The 25,089-nt window shown below is 42.5% G+C and overlaps 1 protein-coding gene across 5 annotated transcripts in view; it reads left to right on the forward strand.

The window, feature by feature from the left end:
- Positions 1-25,089, forward strand: part of UIMC1 (ubiquitin interaction motif containing 1) — a 103,586-nt gene that overhangs the window by 14,974 nt on the left and 63,523 nt on the right. For 3 of the 5 annotated variants that reach the window (XM_030808465.1, XM_030808466.1, XM_030808468.1), the window contains exons 2-4: positions 3,235-3,389; positions 10,313-10,397; positions 18,584-18,708. In XM_030808465.1, coding sequence (XP_030664325.1) covers positions 3,243-3,389; positions 10,313-10,397; positions 18,584-18,708 — 357 coding nt within the window. In that variant the 5' untranslated portion in view covers positions 3,235-3,242. Of the gene's footprint in view, positions 1-3,122; positions 3,390-10,312; positions 10,398-18,583; positions 18,709-19,728; positions 19,835-20,143; positions 20,881-25,089 lie in introns of those variants that run through there. The other 2 variants (XM_030808469.1, XM_030808467.1) reach the window with 2 other exon arrangements.

Below are 25,089 nucleotides of genomic sequence, written 5' to 3' on the forward strand. Positions count from 1 at the left end.
CCTTAGCCTGCCAAGTAGCTGGGACTACAGGCATTAGCTGCCATGCCTGGCTAATGTTTATTTTTATTTTATTTTATTTTTTTGAAACAGGGTCTCACTCTGTCACCCAGGCTGGAGGGCAGTGGTGTGATCTTGGCTCACTGCAACCTCTGCCCTGGGTTCAGGCAATACTCCTGCCTCAGCCTCCTGAGTAGCTGGGACTACCTGTGTGCACCACCATGCCTGGCTAATTTTTATTTTTTTATTTTTTGGTAGAGATGGGGTTTCACCATGTTGGCCAGGCTGGTCTTGAACTCCTCACCTGGAGTGATACACCAGCCTCAGCCTCCTAAAGTGCTGGGATTATAGACATGAGCCACTGCGCCCAGTCAGAAATATAATTTTTAAAATTTCAGTTTTGATTGTTTATGTCTAGCATATAGGAGTGCAATTGGTTTTTATATGTTGAATTGTTTCCTGCATTGATACAAGGCAAGATGAACCTTGATGAACTGTTGATTTTTTTTGTTGTTCTGAGATGGAATTTCGCTCGTCGCCCAGGCTGGAGTGCCAATGGTACGATCTTGGGTCATTGTAACCTCTGCCTCCCAGGTTCAAGTGATTCTCCTGCCTCAGCCTCCCAAGTAGCTGGGATTACAGGCGCCCGCCACCATGCCTGGCTAATTTTTGTATTTTTAGTGGAGACAGGGTTTCACCATATTGGCCAGGCTAGTCACAAACTCCTGACCTCAAGTAATCCGCCCGCCTCAGCCTCCCAAAGTGCTGGGATTACAAGTGTGAGTCACTGTACCTGGCCTATAATAGTTTTTTAATGTGTTTCTTAGTGTTTTTTTTTTTTTTTTTTTTTTTTTTTTTTAACCACAGGTCATGTCATCTGCAAATCATGATAGTTTTACTTCTAAGTTGAGTATCTTTTATTTCTCTTTGCTTAATTGTTCTGCCTAGAACCCTAAGTATAATGTTCAATGATTAAAGCAGACATTGTTTTTTTTGAGACAGAACCATGCCCTGTTGCCCAGGCTGCAGTAGCTGGGACCACAGGCATGCCACCATGCTGAGCTAATTTTTTAATTTTTTGTTGAGACAGGGTCTTGCTATGTTGATGAGGCTGGTCTCTTAACTTGTGGGCTCAAGCCATCCTCCTGCTTTGGCCTCCCAAAGTACTGGGATTATAGGTGTGAGCCATTGTGCCCAGCCTTTTTTTTTTTTTTTTTTTTTTTTTTTTTGAGACAGGGTCTTGCTCTGTCGCTCAGTTGCCTAGGCTGACGTTCATTGGCATGATCATAGCTCATGGCAGTCTCAAACACACTCAGGCTATCCTCCTGCCTCAGCCTCTTGAGTAGCTGGGACTGTAGGTGCTCACCACTGTGCCTTACTTTTTTTTTTTTTTTTTGAGATGAAGTCTCACTCTGGCACCCAGACTGGAGTGCAGTGGCACAATCTCAGCTCACTGCAATCTCCACCTCCCGAGTTCAAGTGATTCTCCTGCCTCACCTTCTGGAGTAGCTGGGATTACAGTTATGCGCCACCACGCCCAGCTAATTTTTGTATTTTTAGTGGAGATTGGGTTTTACCATGTTGGCCAGGCTGGTCTCGAACTCCTGACCTCAGGTGATCAGCCCACCTCGGGCTTCCATCCTGTAGAGACAGGATGCCATGTCTTGTCTCTACAAAAAAAAAAAAAAAAAATATGTTGCATAGGATGGTCTTAAATTCCTGACCTCAAGTGATCCTCCTGCCTTGGCCTCCCAAAGTGTTGGGATTACAGGGGTGAGCCACTGTGCCCAGCTGAAAGGAAACATTCTTGTCTTGCTCCTTGTCGAAAGGAGAAAGCATTCAGTCTTGTACCTTTAAATATGATGTTAGCTTATTAGTTATGGGATTTTTGTAGATGTCCTTTATCAGATTGAGGCATTTGGTATTTAAAAAATCTTAACCTAGGTAACATAGTGAGATCGTATCTTACAAGGAATAAAAAGTAAGTTAGCCAGGTGTGCTGGCACACTCCTGTGGTCCCAGCTGCACAGGAAGCTGGGGTGGGAGGGTTGTTTGAGCCAAGGAGGACGAGGCTATGGTGAGTACGATCATGCCACTGCACCCTAGCCTGGGTGACAGAGCGAGACCTTGTCTCAAAAAAGAAAAAAACTTGTAGGTAAATTATAATATGTAGTCAAGAAAAGCAGTTATCTAAATTGATGTTTAAAGAACTAGGATACATGACTATATTATTGATACTGAAATTTCACCATGGAGAATGAGATTTGTATATTTATATAGTTTTTTATTTTTGAGACAGAATTTCCCTCTTGTTGCCCAGGCTGGAATGCAGTGGCGCGATCTCTGCTCACTGCAACCTCCGCCTCCCGGGTTCAAGTGATTGTCCTGCCTCAGTCTCCTGAGTAGCTGGGATTACAGGCATGCGCTACCACGCCCAGCTAATTTTTGTATTTTTAGTAGAGACAGGGTTTCACCATGTTGGCCAGGTTAGTCTCCAACTCCTCACGTCAAATGATCCACCCGCCTCAGCTTCCCAAAGTGCTGGGATTACAGGCATGAGCCACTGTGCCCGGTCTATGTTTCTCTCTATAGAAAAAAAACCATTTTTTCCCCTATATTTTTCTAAAAAAATATTTCTCTATATTTTTAATGAGTAGTAGACAAGTTAAGAAATGCAGTTTTACTTTTGTTAGATAGGGTTATCTTTTTCTTTTACAAGATTAAATTGAGGCTGGGCATGGTGGCTCACTTCTGTAACCCCAACACTTTGGGAGGCCAAGGCGGGCAGATGACCTGAGGTCAGGAGTTCAATACCAGCCTCACCAACATGGTGAAACCCTGTCTCTACAAAAATACAAAAATTAGGCTGGATATGGTGGCTCATGTCTGTAATCCCAGCACTATGGGAGGCTGACGCGGGTGGATCACCTGAAGTCAGGAGTTTGAGACCAGCCTGGCCAACATGGTGAAACTGTCTGTACTAAAAATGCAAAAATTAGCCAGTGTGGTGGCGTGTGTCTGTAGTCCTAGCTACTTGGGAGGCTGAGGCAGGAGGTTTGCTTGAACCTGGGAGGCAGCGGTTGCAGTGAGCCAAGATCGTGCCATTGCACTCCAGCCTGGGCAACAAAGTGAGACCATCTCAAAAAAAGGCTAAGTTGAATAGCTTCTAGAAAACTTATACTTTAAGTGAATTGTAATCTTTTTATTCTAGACAAAATTATTGTCCTTTTATTCTAGACAAAAGGATGCCACGGAGAAAGAAAAAAGTTAAAGAAGTCTCTGAATCTCGGAACCTGGAGAAGAAGGATGTGGAAACTACCAGTTCTGTCAGTGTGAAGAGGAAGCGTAGACTTGAGGATGCATTCATTGTGATATCCGATAGTGATGGAGAGGTTAGTGAAGTAGAGCTGAAAAGTAGAGCTGTAGCTCTCAAACTATGCTTCTTTACCCATGGGAAGTTTGTTTTGTGACTGACTTCACCTTAATGCCAGCTCACCAAAACCATGAAATTTTTACTCAGCTTTGTTTTAATTTGTAAATGGAGTGAAGAATTACTTAAGGTAGTAATCCTGTTGCTTGGTTGAGGATGGATCATAGTTCTTCAGTTTTATAATATAATAATCTGAAGTGGCATTTTGGAACTATTTGAATCATCTAAATCAATTGTAAATCTTAGTTTTCATGTGTCTAGAAAGTGAGAGGAAAAACGTGAATGTTCTTAAGTCTCTTGATATGTTCTAGATATAATAGCACCTAGCCATCTGTAGCTGTTTAAAAATAACTAAAATTAAAAATCAACTTCTCTGTTGCACTAGTCACATTTCAAGTGATTAAAGACACATAAGGCTAGTGTCAGTTGTATTAGACAGCAGAGCTATACGACATTTTTATCATTTTAGAAAGCTTTATTCTCCAGAATAAAGATTGTAACCTTTTTCCTTTATCCTGTATTTCTGTTTGTTTGTTGGAGTTTTCTACCTGCCTGCAGGTCTCATCTCAAAGACAGTGAATTAAGTCATTGTTTTTTCCTCCAGATTTTCTTCTTTTTCTCCTATACTTTTTTTTTTTTTTTTTTCTAGAGCCAGGGTCTCCCTCTGTCACCTAGGCTAGAGTGCAGTGGTGTTAGCTCAGCTCACTCCACCTTCCTTCTCCTGGTCCCACCTCAGCCTCCCATGTAGCTGGGACTACAGGCTCGAGCCATTACGCCTGGCTAATTTTTGTATTTTTTTTTTGTAGAGATGGGGTTTCGCCATGTTGCCCAGGATGGTATCGAACTCTCAGCCTTAAGCAATCCTGCCTAGGCCTCCTGAGGTGCTGGGGTTACAGATGTGAGCCACTGCATCTGGCCAAAAAATGACATATTTTTGGTTAGCAAGATTGAGCATTTCTTTACATCTTTATTGGTTTTTAAGAAACGTTTCTTGGCCAGGCACGGCGGCTCACGCCTGTAATCCCAGCACTTTGGGAGGCCGAGGCGGGTGGATCACAAGGTCAGGAGATCGAGACCATCCTGGTTAACACGGTGAAACCCCGTCTCTACTAAAAATACAAAAAATTAGCTGGGTGTGGTGGCACGTGCCTGTAGTCCCAGCTACTTGGGAGGCTGAGTCAGGAGAATTGCTTGAACCCTGGAGGCGGAGCTTGCAGTGAGCCGAGATCGCACCACTGCGCTCTAGCCTGGGTGACAGAGGGAGACTCCGTCTCAAAAAAAAAAAAAAAAAAAAAAACCAATGAAACAAAAAGTTCTTTATAGTTCAGTTTTTAATTAGGACTTTTGTCTACATAGTTCATTTTAAAGGCCTAAGAGTATAGAGAGGAAAACAAGGGGTAGGTACATCCCTGGTGACTCATGCCTGTAATCCCAGTGTTTCGGAAAGCTTAGACAGGAGGATTGCTTGAGGCCAGGTGTTTGAGACCAGCCTGAGCAACATAGTAAGACCCTGTCTCTACAAAAAATACAAAACCTAGCTGGGCATGGTGGCATGTGCCCGTAGTCCCAGATACTTGGGAAGCTGAGGCAGGCGAGAGAATTGCTTGAGCCTAGGAGTTCAAGGAATTTGAGGCTGCAGTGAGCTATGATTGTACTACTGCACTCCATCTAAAAAAGAAAGAAAACAAAACAATTGTACTAATTGGATATCATCTTAATATTAACAAAAATAAAAATATTAAATACACAAATAGATACAGATATGTTAAAAAAAATTGTATACATGTGTTTAGAAAAAAACATCCAAGCCATAACAAAACAGTTTAGAAAGATATGAAATGAAAATGTACACTACATTTAACCATAAGCAGTAATTTATTTTTCATTTTTAAAATAATTTCTTGATGTCATCTGTGTGATCTGAAGGCAGTAATTTCTTCTGTGTCCTTGGAAAAAAATATTTTTGCATACATTATCAGTAGAGATTTTTACAGGAAAAGAATCATGCTGTGGAAACTGTTTTGCTTTTTTTCACTTAATGTCTGTGTTAGGTCCTCCAGAGACATAGAACCAACAGGATAGGCGGATGGATGGATGGATGGATGGGATGGATGGATGGATGGATGGATGGACGGACGGACGGACGGACGGACGGAAGGACGGATGGAATTTATTAGGGGAATTGGCTCATGTAATTATGGAGGTTGAAAAGTCCCCACAATAATCTATTTGCAAGCTGGTTACCCTGGGATGCCAGTAGTATGGCTCAGTGCAAGTCTGAAGGCCTGAGAACAAGGGGTAAGGGGTGTTGAGTGTAAGGCCTGAAATCCAAGGCCTGGAGAGCCTGGAATTCTGATGTCCAAGGGTAGAAGAAGAAGAATGTGTCCCAGCTCCAGGAGAGAGACAGATTTGCCTTTCTTATGTTTTTATTCTATTTAGCCCCCCAGCCAGTTGGATGGTGTTCACCCACATTGAGTGCAAATCTTACCCACTTAGTCACTCACACTCACACTCCAATCTCCTCTGCAAACACCCGCACAGACACACCAGAAAATAATACTTTACTAGTTCTCTGTGTATTTCTTACTCCAGTCAAACGGATACCTAAAATTAACTATTACAGTATTTCCTGCAGACCTTTCTAGAGCAGCACATACGTCATATGTCATATATGTTATACATACAGGAATGTGCATAAAATATAAATGCATGGTTTTAAAAATTAATGTGAACACTTGCAGTTACCACCTGAGAATCCCTCTTCTCTTAGTGTGTCCCTTCCCAATTGTATTCTTTCCCACCTTTCTTTTTTTTTTTTGAGATGGAGTCTCGCTCTGTTGCCTAGGCTGGAGTGTAGCGGTGCGATCTCGGCTCACTGCAACCTCTGCCTCCCAGGTTCAAGCGATTCTCCTGCCTCAGCCTCCTGAGTAGCTGGGATTACAGGCGCCACCACGCCTGGCTAACTTTTGTATTTTTAGTAGAGACGGGGTTTCACCATGTTGGCCAGGCTGATCCCAAACTCCTGACCTCAGGTGATCCGCCCCAAAGTGTTGGGATCGTGAGCCACCGCACCCAGCTCTTTTCCACCTTTCTATCTTCCCATGTTTCTCCTTACAGTTTTACCACATTTACATGTATCCCTAAACAGCATACGTATATTTTGAAAAACTAAGTATTGGTGATTAGACATATCTACCAACATTTTCCAATAATCTCTCCATTCCCCAGATATTTGAAATTTTACCTTTATCATAAACTAAAATCTTGTTTATAAATGGGTGTGTCTCTGGATTTTTGTCTTCCGTTAATCTGTCACATATTTTTATAATTGTTCAGTTGATTGTCTTGGGTATTTTAGGTAGGCATTTATCTCTGCTAATAACGATCATTTTTTTCTCTTACTTTCTAGCACTTACACCTTTTTTTGCTTGTTTTCATTGCATTGGCTGTAGCTTCCAGAATAATGTTGATTGATACTAGCAATAGAGCACATCTTTTACTTCTGATGTTTTGCTATTTCATATTTCTGTTTTTATGTTAAGGAGCTATCCTTTAATTGCTTATTTACTAGTAGTAGTTTTAGGAATTACGTTTAATCAAATGTCCTTTATTTAGCAAGACAATGGAGTAGTTTTTCTCCTTTAATCAACTAATATTATATATGGGATTAGTATTTTCTAATGTTGGAACATCTTTGCATTTCTGGAATATATCATACTTGGTCATGATGTGTTATATTAATATATTGATTTTTTTTCTCAATATATTATTTAGGAGTTTTGCATCTGTACTCCTAGTGCCATTGGCTTTATAAGGTTTTTTTGGGGGGGCGCTATGGCCTTCATCAGATGTTAGTATTAGGGTTGTGGTATAAAAGAGAAGGAAAGCTTTTTTTTTTTTTTATGTCCTACCACAATTTAAATAGTATAGGAATTATTTGTTTTATAGGGTTTCCTAAAAATCTCCCATAAAACTGGGCTACCAACTGATTTTTATTTTATTTATTTATTTTTGAGACGCAGTCTTGCTCTGTCGCCCAGGCTGGAGTGCAGTGGCGCCATCTCTGCTCACTGCAAGCTCTGCCTCCCGGGTTTACGCCATTCTCCTGCCTCAGCCTCCTGAGTAGCTGGGACTGCAGGTGCCCGCCACCAAGCCCAGCTAATTTTTTTTGTATTTTTAGTAGAGACGGGGTTTCACCGTGTTAGCCAGGATGGTCTGTATCTCCTGACCTTGTGATCCATCTGCCTCAGCCTCCCAAAGTGCTGGGATTACAGGCGTGAGCCACCGCACCTGGCCTACCAACTGATTTTTAATATGTATTTCATATTCTTGTAGTGTCTTGGTATTTTTGTATATGAAAAAACGTCTTTTTTTCTGCTTTAGAATAGAAAAAAGCAGTTGGAATCATCTTAGGAACACGTTTTTTTTTTGTTTGTTTTGTTATTATTTTTATTTTTTTATATGTATTTTTTTGAGATGGAGTCTCTCTCTGTTGCCCAAGCTGGAGCACAATGGCATGATATCAGCTCACTGCAACCTCCGCCTCCCAGGTTCAGGTGATTCTCCCTGCCTCACTCAGCCTGTGGAGTAGCTGGGATTACAGGTGCCTGCCACTATGCCTGCGCAATTTTTGTATTTTTAGTAGAGGGGGTTTTACCATGTTGGCCAGGCTGGTCTCAAACTCCTGACCTCAGGTGATCCACCCACCTTGGCCTCCTAAAGTGTTGGGATTACAGGCGTGAGCCACTGCACCTGGCCTGTTTTGTTTCTGTTTTTGCTTTTTTTTTTTTTTTTTTTTTGAGACGGAGTCTTGCTCTGTCGTCCATGCTGGAGTGCAGTGGCTCAGTGACGTGATCTCGGCTTACTGCAATCTCCATTAATAGTATGTGCTTTATGTGATTTGAATCATTTTTAAACTTAGTGAAACTTGTTTTATGGCCCAGAATATTCTGTGTGTACTTGAGAAGAATGCACGTTTTGGATAGTGATTTCTGTAAATGTCAATCTGACGAAGTTTGTTGATAGTGTTGTTCAAATCTGTATTTATTGGTTTTCTGTCTATTCTACAAATATTTTGAGGAGGCTATTGAAGTCTTTGACCATAGTCGTGGATTTGTCTTATTTCTCTCTTTTTTTTTTTTTTGAGACAGTCTTATTCTGTTGCCCCAGGCTGTAGTGCAGTGGCACGATCTTGGCTCACTGCAACCTCTGCTTCCTGGGCTCAAGTGATTCTCATGCCTCAGTCTCCTGAGTAGCTGCAATTACAGGCATATGCCACCACGCCTGGCAAATTTTTGTATTTTTAGTAGAGATTGGGTTTCACCATGTTGGCCAGGCTGGTCTCGAACTCCTGACCTCAGGTGATCTGCCCGCCTGGGCCTCCCAAAGTGCTGAGATTACAGGCGTGAGCCACTGCACCTGGACCACAGTTAATTTTAGAGCATTTTCTAACCTCCATGGCCACTGCCTTCATGAGCCTCACACCACACTATACTGTGCCAGTCTCCATGGCCCAGTAGCAGGGGCCTGGAACATTTTCATTACCCTCGGAAAAAACCGATTTTCATTAGCAGTTACTCTCCATTTTCCCCCAAACCCCTAGCCCTTGACAACCACTAATCTACTTTCTATATGGATTTGCCCATTCTGGGCATGTCTTATAGATGGAATTATACAATATATGTGGCCTTTTGTCTGGCTTCTTTCAGTTATGTATTTTCAAGGTACATTCATTTTGTAGTGTGTATCAGTACCTCACTTCTTTTTTTTCCACAGTGGCGGCACTGTTTTATATTCCCACTAACAGTGTACTAGGGTTTCAGTTTTTGTAATCCTTGCCAATGCTTATTTTCTGATTTGAAACAAAAATTATTTTAATTATCCTAGTGGGTGTGAAGTGATACCTTATTGTGGTTTTGACTTGTATTTCCCTGATGACTAATGATATTGGGCATCTTTTCATATACTTCTTGGACATTTCTATATCTTCATCTTCAGAGAAATTCTGTTCAAACCCTTTGCCCAGTTTTATTTTTATTTATTTATTTTTAGAGATGGGATGTTGCTTTGTCTCCCAGGCTGGAATACAGTGGTGCGATCTTAGCTTGCTGCAGCCTGGAAGTCTTGGGTTCAAGCGATCCATCTGCTCCAGCCTCCTGAGTAGCTAGGACCATGCCTGGCTAATTAAAGAAAAAAAATTCTTTTTAATTAAAAAAAAAATAAATTTTTTTTGTGGGGGGGTAAGGACAGGATCTGTCTACATTGCCCAGGCTGGTTTTGAACTGGCCTCAAGCGATTCTCCCACTTCAGCCTCCCAAAGTGCTGGGATTACAGGCATGAGCCACTGTGCCTGGCCTTTTATTTCTTCCTCTATTTTATTTTTTGTTTTCTTGATTATTTTATTTGTGTTTCTTATTAAATTTTAGGGTGGGGTGTAGGGTTGGTGTATTTGGTTCTCTTTTGCTTCTATAAGATTTTTCATTTACCCTCTTTTTCCTTTCCTTTACTATCCATTGTCCAAAGAGTGATTTAAAATAAATGAATACACACTGAGTTTAAACATTATTATTGTTTTTTCATGTCTTCAATCAAGCTACTCTGATCTTAGGTGATGCTTACTGGTATTTTAGAGATAGACTAGTTTTTGTGTGACTGTTTATATGGCAGATAATGCCAATATATCACGTTTTTATTCTTATGGTTTTTATTGGTTCTAGATCTTATGTTTTCCTTTTTGTACTGAAAAGGATCTTCTAATGTTTTATGTGCATATTTATAACAATCACCAATTCCTCAGAGGCCTCTCTTAGCCATAGGGGAGGTAGAAGAGAGAAATTACTACTTTTAGTGGCAGCTACACTGATCATATTTCTTGTTTTGCAACAGGAACCAAAGGAGGAAAATGAATTGCAGAAAATGAAGACAAAACAGTCGAATAGAGCAAAGTGTTTGGCCAAAAGAAAAATTGCACGTATGTTTTCATTTTGTTGAGAATGGTTTGGGAATTGTAATTGGGAATTGGGAATCAGTCATAGAACTGATACATTTTGGACTAGTTGATTATCTTGCATTCTTAGCTCTCTGATAGATTCAAGAAAAGTTGTGAATTTATCAGTTTTTGTTGCTATTGTTGTAAGGATTGGAACAATAACTTTTTTCAGTTTCCTGTATCTTTTTTTTTTAAATTTTTTTATTAATTTTTTTTGCACACAAAACAATAAACATTTTCTAAAAATACATACAAACAAAAAGATGTGTATCAAACATATTAGGAAGGTTGCAGATGGGAAGACGGGGAATAGAAATGGGGAGTGGGAATTAAAGAAAATGAATGAGAGAGGAACTTTGTATGGATCAATGATAATAACTCAATCCTCTATTTGACAAAGAAGAAGGAGAAGGAAGAGGAAGAAAAAGAAAGTGGGATAAAGGATCAGAAAGGGAGGAAAATAGGAAAAATTAGAGTATGACTCCAGGGTAGACCTGTTTTGTTGTCGCTGGGTTGGTTGGTTGGTTTGTCTGTTGTATTTTTCATATGTTTCGCCATGTTGGCCAGGCTGGTCTCGAACTCCTAGCCTGAAGTGATCAACCCGCCTCGGCCTCCCAGAGCGCCAGGACTACAGGCGTGAGCCACCACGTCCAGCCCCCACATTGCTTCTGGCCTCCGTGGTAGACCTCCCAGACGGGGCGGACGGGCAGAGGCGCTCCCCACATCCCAGATGGGGTGGACGGGCAGAGGCGCTCCCCACATCCCAGACGGGGCAGCCGGGCAGAGGCGCTCCTCACTTCCCAGACGGGGTGGCCGGGCAGAGGCGCTCCTCACTTCCCAGACGGGGCGGCCGGGTAGAGGCGCTCCTCACTTCTTCCCAGACGGGGGCGCCCAGGCAGAGGTGCTCCTCACTTCTTCCCAGATGGGGCGCCCGGGCAGAGGCGCTCCTCACTTCTTCCCAGACGGGGCGGCTGGGCAGAGGCACTCCTCACTTCCCGACGGGGCGGCCGGGCAGAGGTGCCCCTCACTTCCCAGACAATGGTTGGCCGGGCAGAGGCACCCCTCACTTCCCAGACGGGGCGGCCGGGCAGAGGCGCTCCTCACTTCCCAGACGGGGCGGCCGGGCAGAGGCGCTCCTCACTTCTTCCCAGACGAGGCGGCCGGGCAGAGGCGCTCCTCACTTCCCAGACGGGGCGGCCGGGCAGAGGCGCTCCTCACTTCCCAGACGATGGGTGGCCGGGCAGAGGCGCTCCTCACTTCCCAGACGGGGTGGCTGGGCAGAGGCGCTCCTCACTTTCCAGATGGGGCGGCCAGGCAGAGGCGCTCCTCACTTCCCAGACGATGAGTGGCCGGGCAGAGGCGCTCCTCACTTCCCAGACGATGGGTGGCCGGGCAGAGGCGCTCCTCACTTCCCAGACGGTGGGTGGCCGGGCAGAGGCGCTCCTCACTTCCCAGACGATGGGTGGCCGGGCAGAGGCGCTCCTCACTTCCCAGACGATGGGTGGCCGGGCAGAGGCGCTCCTCACTTCCCAGACGATGGGTGGCCGGGCAGAGGCGCTCCTCACTTCCCATACGGGGCGGCTGGGCAGAGGCGCTCCTCACTTTCCAGACGATGGGTGGCTGGGCAGAGGCGCTCCTCACTTCCCAGACGGGGCGGCCGGGCAGAGGCGCTCCTCACTTCCCAGACGGGGCGGCCGGGCAGAGGCGCTCCTCACTTCCCAGACGGGGCGGCCGGGCAGAGACGCTCCCCACCTCCCAGACGGGGCGGCGGCCAGGCAGGGGCTGCAATCCCAGCACCCTGGGAGGCCAAGGCAGGCGGTTGGGAGGCGGAGGCTGCAGCGAGCCAAGATCATGCCACCGCACTCCAGCCCGGGCAACACCGAGCACCGAGTGAGCGAGACTCCGTCTGCCGTCCAGGCACCTCGGGAGGCTGAGGCGGGCAGAGCACTCGGGGTCAGGAGCTGCAGACCAGCCTGGCCAACATGGCGAAACCGCGCCTCCAGCCAAAGGAGAAAAAGCAGGTGTCGGTGGTGGCGCACGCTGGCAATCCCAGGCAGCCCGCAGGCTGGGGCAGGAGAATTACGGGAGCCGGAGGCAGGGGGTCTGCAGTGAGCCGAGTAGATTCCAGGCTGGGCCACAGAGGGAAAAGGAAGGAAGGAAGGAAGGAAGGAGGGAGGGAGGGAGGGAGGGAGGGCGGGCGGGCGGGCGGGCAGGCAGGCAGGCAGGCAGTTTCCTGTATCTTAAGTGGAAGGAAGGAAGGAAGGAAGGAAGGAAGGCAGTTTCCTGTATCTTAAGTGGAAGGAAGGAAGGAAGGCAGTTTCCTGTATCTTAAGTGGAAGCCAGAAGTGGTCATTCTGAATCTTTAAAAAAATTTTTTTACATTTATTATTTTTTTACAGACAGGATCTCACTCTGTCACCCAGGCTTGAGTGTAGGGATATGGTATGATCATAGCTCACTGCAGACTTCAACTCATTGGCTCAAGTGATTCTCCTGCCTCAGCTTCCCAACTATGCCCCACGACGCCTGGCTAATTTTAATTTTTTTTTTTTAAACACAGGGTCCTGCTGTGTTGTCCAGGCTCATCTCAAACTCCTGGCCTCAAGCAGTCCTCCAGCTTGAGTCTCCCAGTGTTGGGATTACAGGTGCCAGCCACCAGTTAGCCCCCATTCTGAATCTTACAGAGCAGCAAAATCTGTTTTTATGATTCCTTTTTATTTTTTTTTGAGACGGAGCATCATGCTCTGTCGCCCAGGCTGAGTGCACTGGCGTGATGTTGGCTCACTGCAACCTCTGCCTCCCGGGTTCATAGCGATTCTCCCACCTCAGCTTCCTGAGTAGCTGGGCCTACAGGCACATGCCACTATGCTCTGCTAATGTTTGCCAGGCTAGTCTCCAGCTCCTGACCTCAAGTGATCCACCCGCCTCAGCCTTCCAAAGTGCTGGGATTATAGGCATGAACCACCACACCTGGCCAGAACAGAAGTTTTAAACTTTGATGTGGTCCATTTTTTTCTCTTTTATGGTTTTTTTCTTTCTATGTCCTAAGAAATCTTTGGCTATGCTAAGGTTATGAAGATTTCCACCTATTTTCTTCTGGAAATTTTATAGTTTTAGCTTTAGCGTTTAGATTTCTGATCTATTTTGAGTTTTTGTGTATGGTGCAAGGTAAGAGTTAAGGCTCATTTTTTTTCCATATGGATATCCAATCATTCTTGTACCATTTGCTGAAAAGACTGTCCTTTCCTTGTGTTGAAAATCAATGCATGGGTCTATTTCTGAATTTTCTGTTCTTTTCCATTTATTTATGTTTGTCATTATGCCATACCACACTGTCTTGATTACTGTAGCTTTATAATGTCTTAAAATCAGGTAGTATAATTCTTCCAACTTTATTTTAAAAATTGTTTTGATTAATTTGGGTCCTTTGCATTTCTATATAAATTTAATTTTATTATTTGTTTATTACTACTGTTTTTTGAGGCAGGGTCCCACTCTGTCGCCCAGGCTGGAATATAGTGGTGTGAGTGCAGCACTATAGCCTCAACCTCCTAGGCTCAAGTGATCCTCCAGCCTTAGCCTCCTGAGTAGCTGGGACTAACAGGCATGCATCACCATACCCAGCTAATTTTTTTTTCTTTCTTTTTGAGACAGGGTCTCCCTCTATTGCCCAGGTTGGAATGCAGTGGCTCACTACAACCTCTGCCTCCTGGGCTCAAGTGATCCTCCCATCTCAGCCTCCCAAGTAGCTAGGACCACAGGTGTATGCCACCACATCCAGCTAGTTTTTTATTATTTGTAGAGACAAGATCTCACTATGTTGCCCAGGCTAGTCTCGAACTGCTGGGCTCAAGTGATCCTCCCACCTCTGCCTCCTGAGTAGCTGGGACTATAGTTGTGCATCACTACACCCAGCTATTTTTTAAAATTTATTTTATTTTATTTATTTTTTTTGAGACAGAGTCTCACTTTGTCACTTATGCTGGAATGCATTGGTGTGATCTTGGCTCACTGCAGCCTCGACCACCTGGACTTGAGCAATTATAGGCATGAGCCACTGTACCTGGCCCTGTTTTTCATTGTTATTCTCCTCAGGTGCCTTTTTAGACTATTTTTCCCTCTAACCACTGCCATCCCCATGATATTTTAATACCACAGATATGCTATGTATTCTGTTTATGTACTGATTGTGTGTCTGTTTTTATATGTAAAAAGATTTTTTTTTTTTTTTTTTTGCCTCCAAGAACCAATTTTTGTCCACTTGGGGATGGTATCTCTCTTGTTGAGAATGCATGATAGAAGTTGCCAGACTTGGCTGTGCGTGGTGGCTCATGCCTGTGATCCCAGCACTTTGGGAGGCCGAGGCGGGTGGATCACCTGAGGTTAGAAGTTTGACACCAGCCTGGCCAACATGGTGAAACCCCGTCTCTACTAAAAATACAAAAATTATCCAGGCCTGGTGGCAGGCACCTATAATCCTAGCTACTTGGGAGGCTGAGGTAGGAGTATCGCTTGAACCTGGGAGGCGGAGGTTGCAGTGAGCCTAGATCACGCCACTGCACTCCAGCCTGGGCGACAGAGAGAGACACCATTTCAAAAAAAAAAGTTGCCAGACTTACTGGTATAAAATCGTTCATAGTATTCCCTTATTTATTCTTTTAATGACTGTAGAATTTATAATCTTGTTTCCTCTTTTATTCCCGGTATTGTTAATTGGTGTGTTTTTGTTCTTGAGCAGTTAAGAGGTTTATGCATTTTAATTTTTTAATTTTTTGAGATGGAGTCTTGTCTGTCGCCCAGGTTGGAGTGCAGTTGCTGATCTTGGCTCACTGCAACCTCCGCCTCCCGGATTCAAGCGATTCTCCTACCTTAACCTCCCGAGTAGCTGGGATTACAGGTGCCTGCCACCACGCCCAGCTAATTTTTGTATTTTTAGTACAGACGACGTTTCACCACGTTGGCCAGGCTGGTTTCAAACTCCTGACCTCAGATGATCTGCCTGGGTTGGCCTCCCAAAGTGCTGGGATTACAGGCATGAGTCACCGCTCCTGGCTGAGATTTATGCATTTTATTGACCTTTTCGTAGAATTGATTTTTTTTTTTTTTTTTTTGAGATGGAGTCTCGCTCTGTTGCCTAGGCTGGAGTGCAGTGGCGCATCTCTGCTCACTGCAAGCTCCGCCTCCAGGATTCACGCCGTTCTCTTGCCTCAGCCTTGCAAGTAGCTGGGACTATAGGCGCTCACCACCACGCCCAGCTGATTTTTTGTAATTTTTAGTAGAGACGGGGTTTCACCGTGTTAGCCAGGATGATCTCGATCTCCTCACCTCGTGATCCGCCCGCCTCGGCCTCCCAAAGTGCTGCGATTACAGGCGTGAGCCACTGCGCCCGGCCAGAATTGTTTTTTTGTTTAATTTCTTCTCTATTGTATGCCCATCTTTCATTTTATTGATTTCTTTCTGTTCTTTAAAGCTTACTTGGGTTAATTTTACTGTTTATATTCTCGCATTTTAAGGTGGGAAACTCGGATTACTGATTTTAAAATTTTGCCTTGTATTACGAGCATGGAAAACTATAAATTTCCCTGTGAATGTGGCTTTTGTTGCATCCTACAGACTCTGATATGTTTTCATTTTCATTAAGGTCATTTCAGATTCAGTTGGGTGCATTTTTTATGTTTGGATTCAATTTTAGTGATCCCCTGTGCTTGTTGATTTCATATTATTAAAAAATGTTTAAGATTTATGTGATTCTGTAAGTCAAAGTTATACAAAAAGGTATAGTCAAAGGAGTGTCATTTCCTCCCTTACCCTTTCACTGTGTTCTCAACCACTGGTAGGTAATCGTTTGCATTAGTTTCTGCTTTATCTTCCTTTCTTTTCTTTTTTTTTTTGTGAGACCAGAGAATCTCTCTGTCACTCAGGCTGGAGTACAGTGACGTGATCTTGGCTTGCCTCCTGGGTTCAAGGGATTCTCCTGTCTCAGTCCCCAGAGTAGCTGAGGCTACAAGCGCTTGCCACCATGCCCAGCTAATTTTTGTATTTTTAGCAGAGACAGGCTTTCGCCATGTTGTCCAGGCTGGTCTCGAACTCCTGACCTCAGGTGATGTGTGTGCTTCGATCTCCCAAAGTGCTGAGATTACAGGCGTGAGCCACCGTGCCCGGCCTATTTCTGTTTTATCTTTCTTATGTGACACTGTACAAATAAATAGGTGTATGTACATTTTCTTATTTCTCCTTTCTTATGTGAAAGGTAGCATATTATCCATAAATTCTTTTGTACTTTATTTTTTACTTAATAACATATCCTTGAAATCACATTATTCCCAGTCCATAGATATATTCCTTGTTCTTTTTTATATCTGTATGTGTGTGTACCACAGTTTGTGGTTATTAAATAGATTCCAGTGTTTGGCAAATTTGAACATTGCAGCAATGAAAAATGTGCATATATACTCCTTTTAATTGGAAGTGTATCTTTAGGGTAAGTTGCTAGAAGTGAGACTGCTAGGTTAAAGGGTAACTTTATGTAGTTTGTTAGACATTACCAAATCCCCCTCCATAAACATTATCCAAAATGGTCATATTCTAATTCTGTCATTTCTTTTACGTTTTTTAGCTGTAATAATTCTATAGGTTTTTTTTTTTTTTTTTTTTTTTTTAAGATGGAGTCTTGCTCTGTCGCCCAGGCTGGAGTGCAGTGGCACGACCTCGGCTCACTGCAAGCTCTGCCTCCCAGGTTCATGCCATTCTCCTGCCTCAGCCTCCCGAGTAGCTGGGACTACAGGCGCCTGCCATCACGCCCGGCTACTTTTTTGTATTTTTAGTAGAGACGGGGTTTCACCGTGTTAGCCAGGATGGTCTCGATCTCCTGACCTCGTGATCCGGCCGCCTTGGCCTCCCAAAGTGCTGGGATTACAGGCATGAGCCACCGCGCCTGGCCTGTAATAATTCTATAAAGAGGAGCTTTTAATCTGCTTGGTTACCCAGTAGTATAGCTTGTGTAGAAAAAGTAGGGTAAAAGCAATTCTATTATTTTATTTATCAGTTTTCAAATAGTTGATTCACTGACATTCTTCAACAGTGACTGATTAGTCTATGTATTTTTAAAAAAATATTAGTATGAACTTACAGTTGTTTTTGTTTTTGTTTGTTTTTGAGATGGAGTCTTGCTTTTGTCACCTAGAGTGGAGTGCAATGGCATGGTTTCAGCTCACTGCAACCTCCACCTCCCGGGTTCAAGTGATTCCTCTTCTTCAGCTTCCCAAGTAGCTGGGACTACAGGCGCCCACCACCATGCCTGGCTAATTTTTGTATTTTTAGTAGAGACAGGGTTTTACCATGTTGTCCGTTATGGTCTCGAATTCCCGACCTTGCATGATCCTCCCACCTTGGCATCCCACAGTGGTGGGATTACAGGCGTGAGCCACCACACCTGGCCTGAACTTACAGATTTAAATATATTTGATGTGATTTAATGCATTGCATTCATTATCTTTATTGATGCTCCGGTTCCATTTTTGGACTTTATTTAATTGGCTCCTAAGTTCTTTCGATATGACTCTAGTAGTGTCTAATAGATTCCTTGCTTACATCTGTGACAAATATTCTAGCTCATCTTGTTCATTTTATGCTTTGGACTTGGGACCAGCCATTTCTTCAGTGTACCCTGCTTCCTTTTAAATGGAAAATGGTGTCTGGAGACCACATTCTTGTCTCTAGGGATGTTCTTTTCTACTGGGTAAATCAAAGGATTCTGAAGAGTAAAATTATTCTGGCTAAATGTTGAGCATAAAGCATTGTGGTATTTAGCAAAAAGCTCTAGAGTGGGCATTAATTCCTCTGTTTATTCATTTAGCAAATATTTATTACGTACCATGTGCCCTGCACTTTTTTATGTGCTGGAGGTATAACAGTGAACAGTGTAGGTAAAAACTCTGCCTTCATGGGAGCTTACAGCCTAGTTAACCCAGGATTCTTGTTGTAACTGCTGCTAATTATCTTGGCCAACGCCTTACCTTTTGGGGTTTTCCTCATTTACAAGATTATAAAATTGTACTAAGTGGTCTGGTAGTGTCTTCAGTTGAAAAGTTTAATAATTCTCTTTCTTGCCTCCATGCTTATTCAGTGTTTGTGGTGTCCCTCCCTCTCTTTTCCCTGTCCTTTTACAGAGATGACAGAAGAAGAACAGTTTGCTCTGGCTCTCAAAATGAGTGAGCAGGAAGCTAGGGAGGTGAACAGCCAGGAGGAGGAAGAAGAGGAGCTCTTGAGGAAAGCCATTGCTGAAAGCCTGAATGTAAATACGCCATGTTGCAAAAGTTTGTGGAGATTGATCCGCAATATTTTTGACTTCTGTGGTGTTGCAGTTGCATTAGGAACTAGCTGTAGTCATTTATAGGGTTTTCACCTAACAAAAATTCCCATAGTAATTTTTTAAAGTCTGTGTTGAATTGTTGGTTAACCCAATTTGAAGTATTTTGTTAATTCTGTATGAAAGAGTTTTCTTCCACCCCATGGATTTTTCAGTTCGTGGTTGAAAGAATTATCATAAGTTGACAGCTTCTGAAAAGACTTACTGAATACCAAGAACCCAAAAGGCAGCAAGATAAGATGCTAACTTCTCTAGTTTTGTGGGAGAGCAAAAGGAATGAGAACTAGAGGTGGGTTATGGGAAGAAAGAATGGGCATTTGTTAAAAAATAATCAAATAAAGTTAAATTGTCATTTGAATATGCACAACTGAATTTTTTTTTGGAGATAGAGTCTCACTCTGTTGCCCCGGCTGGAGTGCAGTGGCACAATCTCGGCTCACTGCAGCCTCCGCCTCCTGGGTTCAAGCAGTTCTCCTGCCTTAGCCTCCCAAGTAGCTGGGATTATAAGTGCCCACCACCACACCCAGCTAATTTTTTGTATTTTCAATAGAGACAGGGTTTCACCATGTTGGCCAGGCTGGTCTGGAACTCCTGACCTCAGGTGATCCGCCTGCCTCGGCCTCCCAAAGTGCTGGGATTACAAGCATTAGCCACCTCGCCCAGCCTGAAATGATTTTAAATGTGAAGGATACTTGCCAATGGCAGGTCCTGGACCATCTTTTTATGCCATTTGCCTCCCTATTTTAAAAAAGGGTTTAGTATAGTGATCTAGTACAACTTTGCACATAGACATTCAGTATATGCTGTGAAATTAAATTGAGCCATTTACATTTTAGAAAGAGAAACTCTTACGAACGGTGGCCTCCCATTTTGGCCTTCCTGTGACCCTTCATATATAGTTATTTTAATAATAAACCTGGTCTGGTATGGGATCACTTGTTTCAGAGTTGCCGGCCTTCTGATGCTTCTGCTACCAGATCTCGACCTCTGGCCACTGGACCGTCTTCCCAGTCCCACCAAGAGAAAACCACAGACTCTGGGCTCACTGAAGGCATGTCTCCCTGTTCTGACTCCTTCCATTCATCAAGTATAACTGTACCACAGGGATCTCATGCTGAGAGTAGATATACAGAAATACCCCAGATCCTTTTGGTGATAATAAAGAAGTTAAATCAGGAAGTAGTTGAGATCATAAGAATATCCGGCATACTTTTATCTCCAAGGAAAAACCAACATTTGGTTAAACCCAAAGAAGAGCCTTTCTTACCCATATTATGTAATTCTTGATAAGTGATAGCTTACCAAGCTCTCTTAATAAAAAAGTTTGTCCTTAGCCCTACTTTTTCTCAAATACCTACAGGCATATGGCAGCTGGTACCTCCATCACTGTTTAAAGGCTCACATATCAGTCAGGGAAACGAGGCTGAGGAAAGAGAGGAGCCTTGGGACCACACTGAAAAAACTGAAGAGGAGCCGGTCTCTGGCAGCTCAGGAAGCTGGGACCAGTCAAGCCAGCCAGTGTTTGAGAATGTGAACGTTAAATCTTTTGACAGATGTACTGGCCACTTGGCTGAGCACACACAGTGTGGGAAGCCACAGGAAAGTACTGGGAGGGGTTCTGCTTTTCTCAAAGCTGCCCAGGGTAGCGGGGACACATCTAGGCACTGTCTACCTACCCTAGCAGATGCCAAAGGTCTCCAGGACACTGGGGGCACTGTGAACTACTTCTGGGGTATTCCATTCTGCCCTGATGGAGTAGACCCTAACCAGTATACCAAGGTCATTCTCTGCCAGTTGGAGGTTTATCAAAAGAGCCTGAAAATGGCTCAGAGGCAGCTCCTAAAAAAAAAAGGTTTTGGGGAACCAGTGTTACCTAGACCTCCTTCTCTGATCCAGAATGAATGTGGCCAAGGAGAGCAGGCTAGTGAAAAAAATGAATGCATCTCAGAAGATATGGGAGATGAAGACAAAGAGGAGAGGCAGGAGTCTAGGGCATCTGACTGGCACTCAAAAACCAAGGATTTCCAGGAAAGCTCAATTAAAAGCTTGAAAGAGAAACTTTTGTTGGAGGAAGAACCAACAACCAGTCATGGTCAGGTAAGGGTCAGTGATGCTGTAATTAAGGATGATTTATTCACAGATTAAAACAAGGATTATTTTAGCTGCCTGTTACTTTTGTGGTCTTCCCCTCCTTGATTATTAAAGTAATACATGTTCACTATAGAAAATTAGGAAAGTACAGGAGAGTATAAAGAAGAAAAAAACTACCTTTTTTTTTTTTTCTTTGAGTTGGAGTCTCGCTCTGTGGCTCAGGCTGGAGTGCAGTGGCGTGATCTTCGGCTCACTGCAACCTCCATCTCCCGGGTTCAAGCAGTTCTCCTGCCTCAGCCTCCCAAGTAGCTGGGATTACGGGTGCCTGCCATTACACCCTGCTAATTTTTGTATTTTTAGTAGAGACGGGGTTTTACCATGTTGGCTAGGCTGGTCTTGAACTCCTGACCTTGTGATCTGCACGCCTCGGCCTCCCAAAGTGTTGGGATTACAGGCGTGAGCCACCACACCTGGCCAATCATCATTTCTGTGCATACAAAAATACATGAAAAAATTTTTTGAACAAAATGAAGACTCTTGTGTTTTAAGTTTTGTTCCTCTCCCTACTTTATAGTTTATCTTAGATTATTTCTTAATGGATGATGTATTCTACCATAGATAAACCATAATTTATTTTTTGTTAAAAAAAATTTTTTTTTTTTTAAAGGCAAGGTCTCGCTCTGTCACCCAGGCTAGAGTGCACTGATGCCGTCTTGGGTCCCTGCAGCCTCCACCTCTGGGATCAAGCGATCCCCCAACCTCAGCCCCTCGCAATAGCTGGGACCATAGGTGCACGCTACCACGCCAAGCTAATTTTTGTATTTTTTGTAGAGGTTGAGTTTCACCTTGTTGCCCAGGCTGGTCTCGAACTCCTGTACTCAAGCCATCCACCTACCTTGGTCTCCTAAAGTGTTGGCAATATAGGCATGAGCCAACACGCCTGGTCTAAAAATTTTTATTATTTCTAAAAGGTTAAATTTTTGAATAGGTAACAATATTCACACGGCTCAAAATTCAAAAATATATAAGTAAAAAGTCTTAACTTTTCTCCCTATCACCCAGCCAGCCAGTTCCCCTCTCTGGACTCAATTTGTGTTACTAGTTCTAGCGTATCCTTCCAAGATACTTTATCTGGTACAAGCAGAATACATTTTCTTTTCCCTGCCTTCTTTTACACAAATGATTTACACATTATTTTCTACTTTTCTCGTTTAATATCCTAATGAGATCATTACATAACAGTATATAAAGAATTTCTTCATCTGTTTTTTTTTTTTTTTTGGGTGTGAAAAATACCATGTGTGGATTAGTCAGAGTTTACTATTACAGATAGTAAAATGTCCAGAAGACATTTCATCCACGTGGAAGATATTTGTATTATATGATAATTTTCTGTAGCTGTAATTGGCGGACCAAAAAATGTATTTATAATTTCATTAGCTGTTGCCAAATTGCCCTCCATAGAGATCATATACATTTACATTCTCACTGGGCAGTGTATGAATACTAGTTTCTGCATACCCACAGTAATGCAGTATTGTCAGACTTCTTGATCTTTGCCAGTCTGAGAGATGAAAAATGGCGTCTCAGTGTAGTCTTAATTTGCATATCTCTTACTATTTGTGAGGCTGAACTTTTTTCTCACATGTCTAAGACCCATTTGTATTTCCTTTTCTGTCTGTTAGATCTCATCATTTTTTTCTTTTGATAATCTGTTGGTTTGTGGATACCTTTTTTTTTTAAATTTTTATTATTATACTTTAGGCTTTAGGGTACATGTGCACAATGTGCAGGTTTGTTACATATGTATCCATGTGCCATGTTGGTTTGCTGCACCCACTAACTTGTCATTTAGCATTAGGTATTGTGGATACCTTTTATATAGTAGAGAAAGTAGTCCTTTGTGGTATGAAGTATGGATAGTTTCCCGGTTGTTTTTTCCCACTACATAATGGTGTATATTTATTATTTTGCTTGTAGTGGTTTTGAATAATTTATTGAAACCAATCTTCATTTTGGTACATTTAGTTTGCTTTTTCTGACGTAGCTAGATTATATTGTATATGAAAGTTTATATCTTCTTTTTCCCTTTGAATATTATAAAAGCAATAATATAAACTCTTTATATATAAATTGTAATTTTAAAGAGTATTCTGTTTTATGACTATACTGTTTTTTCTTGCTATTTCTGTTACCAGACTTTGACTTTTGGTTTTGTTTTACTATTACGTTATTCTATCTTTCTTGTGTTATGATAAAGGTTCAAGAAATGGTAACTTTGAGGAGCTTCATAGAATAGAGAACATGGATTTGGAGTTGAGTTCTGATTTTTGTGTTTAAGTAATTTGTGTGTTTTTGAGCAAGTCACTTAACCTCTTTGAATCCCAGTTTTACGTCTATACAGTGGGAATAACAATTCCTTTCAACAGTTATTTTAATGATTAAAGTGAATTTGTGTAAAACGTCTACTGCAATGCTTAGCATAGGCACTGAACAACTGGTAATTCTCTCTAAGGGATCAAAGGTCATTCACTGGGGAGATGCCTCTAGGAATCATTATTTCCTAGTAACCAACTTCATTCACATTCTGGAAAGATTGTTGTCTGGGAAGAGAAGGCATTTTTATTTAAAGAAATTTTTTTTTTCTGAAGGTATATCAGCAAAGAAGGCATTTTTAAGAAATAGTTATTTTAGTGACTGGTTTCTTTTCCAAAGGAAAGTTACATGATGCTTATGATAAATGTTTAGTTTGTTCTTTCCAATTCAGAGATGCTGCTTCTTAAAATAATACATTAACTCCAAAGAGTGACACTTAATGATTTATTGTAATTCAATAAATCATAGCTTGAAAGATCCCGGGGGCCAGAGCTCTAGATCATAGACTTGTGTCAAGTTCTGTGTTGTGTCAAGTTTGAAAGTACTGCCTTTGCAGCAGCCTGGAAGAAGTCAAAATCTAGTGGATGGTCTTAATTAGATTGAAGTTCTTGTATAATAATAATAAAAAAAATTAGATTGAAGTTCTTTGACTCTTAACTTCATGACCAGGCCACCAAATACTACAGGTAGTATTATCAGTTGGTACTATTTGCTACAGTAAACTGAATTAAGCTAGCTTAATTAAAAAGAGGACTTGGCTAGGCACAATGGCTAATGCCTATAAGCCCAGCATTTTGGGAAGCTGAGGCAGGAGAATTCATTTGAGCCTGGGAGTTTGAGACCAACCTAGGCAACATAGTGAGACCTTGTCTCTACTAAAATAAATAAATAAATACATAAAAATAAAAAAATTAAAAGAGGACTTTATAAGGAAACGAGGTATCTCAAAAGTTTTTTTTTTTTTTTTTTTTTTTTGAGATGGCATCTCACTCTTGCGCAGGCTGGAGTACAGTGGCGTAGTCTTGGCTCACTGCAAGCTCCACCTCTTGGGTTCACGCCATTCTCCTGCCTCAGCCTCCCGAGTAGCTGGGACTACAGGTGCCCACCATCACGCCCGGCTAATTTTTTATGTATTTTTAATGGAGACGGGGTTTCACCGTGTTAGCCAGGATGGTCTCGATCTCCTGACCTCGTGATCCGCCAGCCTTGGCCTCCCAAAGTGCTGGGATTACAGGCGTGATGAGCCACCGCGCCCGGCCTCAGAAGTTTTAAAATAGAACTATAACCAGGCCCAAAGAAGGTACTGGGCATCTGATTTTTCTGTATCTCATGGTTATATTGTGTCTGCTTCATTCTTCTCCCTGCAGACTTGGCATTCTTTGCTTTTGTTTTTCAGGTGTAGGTTGAAGACACTGATCCTATAGCTCTCAAACTTATTATGGGTTACAGGAGACTTAATCTCTCCCAATTCCAATTTTAAATTTTCAGGGAAAGGATTTATATCCCATTTGGTGTCGGTAGCCCAGTCAGCTGTGGTTTGACAGAGGTTACTTGTCAAATTGGCTGTGAGCCCACTGCTAATGGGAATGGGAGGGGTGAGGAACAGTCCTCAGTGAAAGCAGACAAGGCAGACAACCTAGTAAGATATAGACATTAACTTTAATTTTAGAAATCACTTGGAGATGTTAAAAAATGCTGGAAAGTTTAAAGAATATTACCTATTTTTTGTATGGTTCAGATCATATTATTTTTATATCTTTAACATGTAAACATTTTCTCATGTTAAATTATATATTTCACTTTTAATGGCTATATTATATTCCAGTTTGTGAATTTACC

Source organism: Nomascus leucogenys, unplaced genomic scaffold (assembly GCF_006542625.1).
Source record: "Nomascus leucogenys isolate Asia unplaced genomic scaffold, Asia_NLE_v1 Super-Scaffold_3019, whole genome shotgun sequence".
In the NCBI taxonomy this organism is placed as follows: domain Eukaryota; kingdom Metazoa; phylum Chordata; class Mammalia; order Primates; family Hylobatidae; genus Nomascus; species Nomascus leucogenys.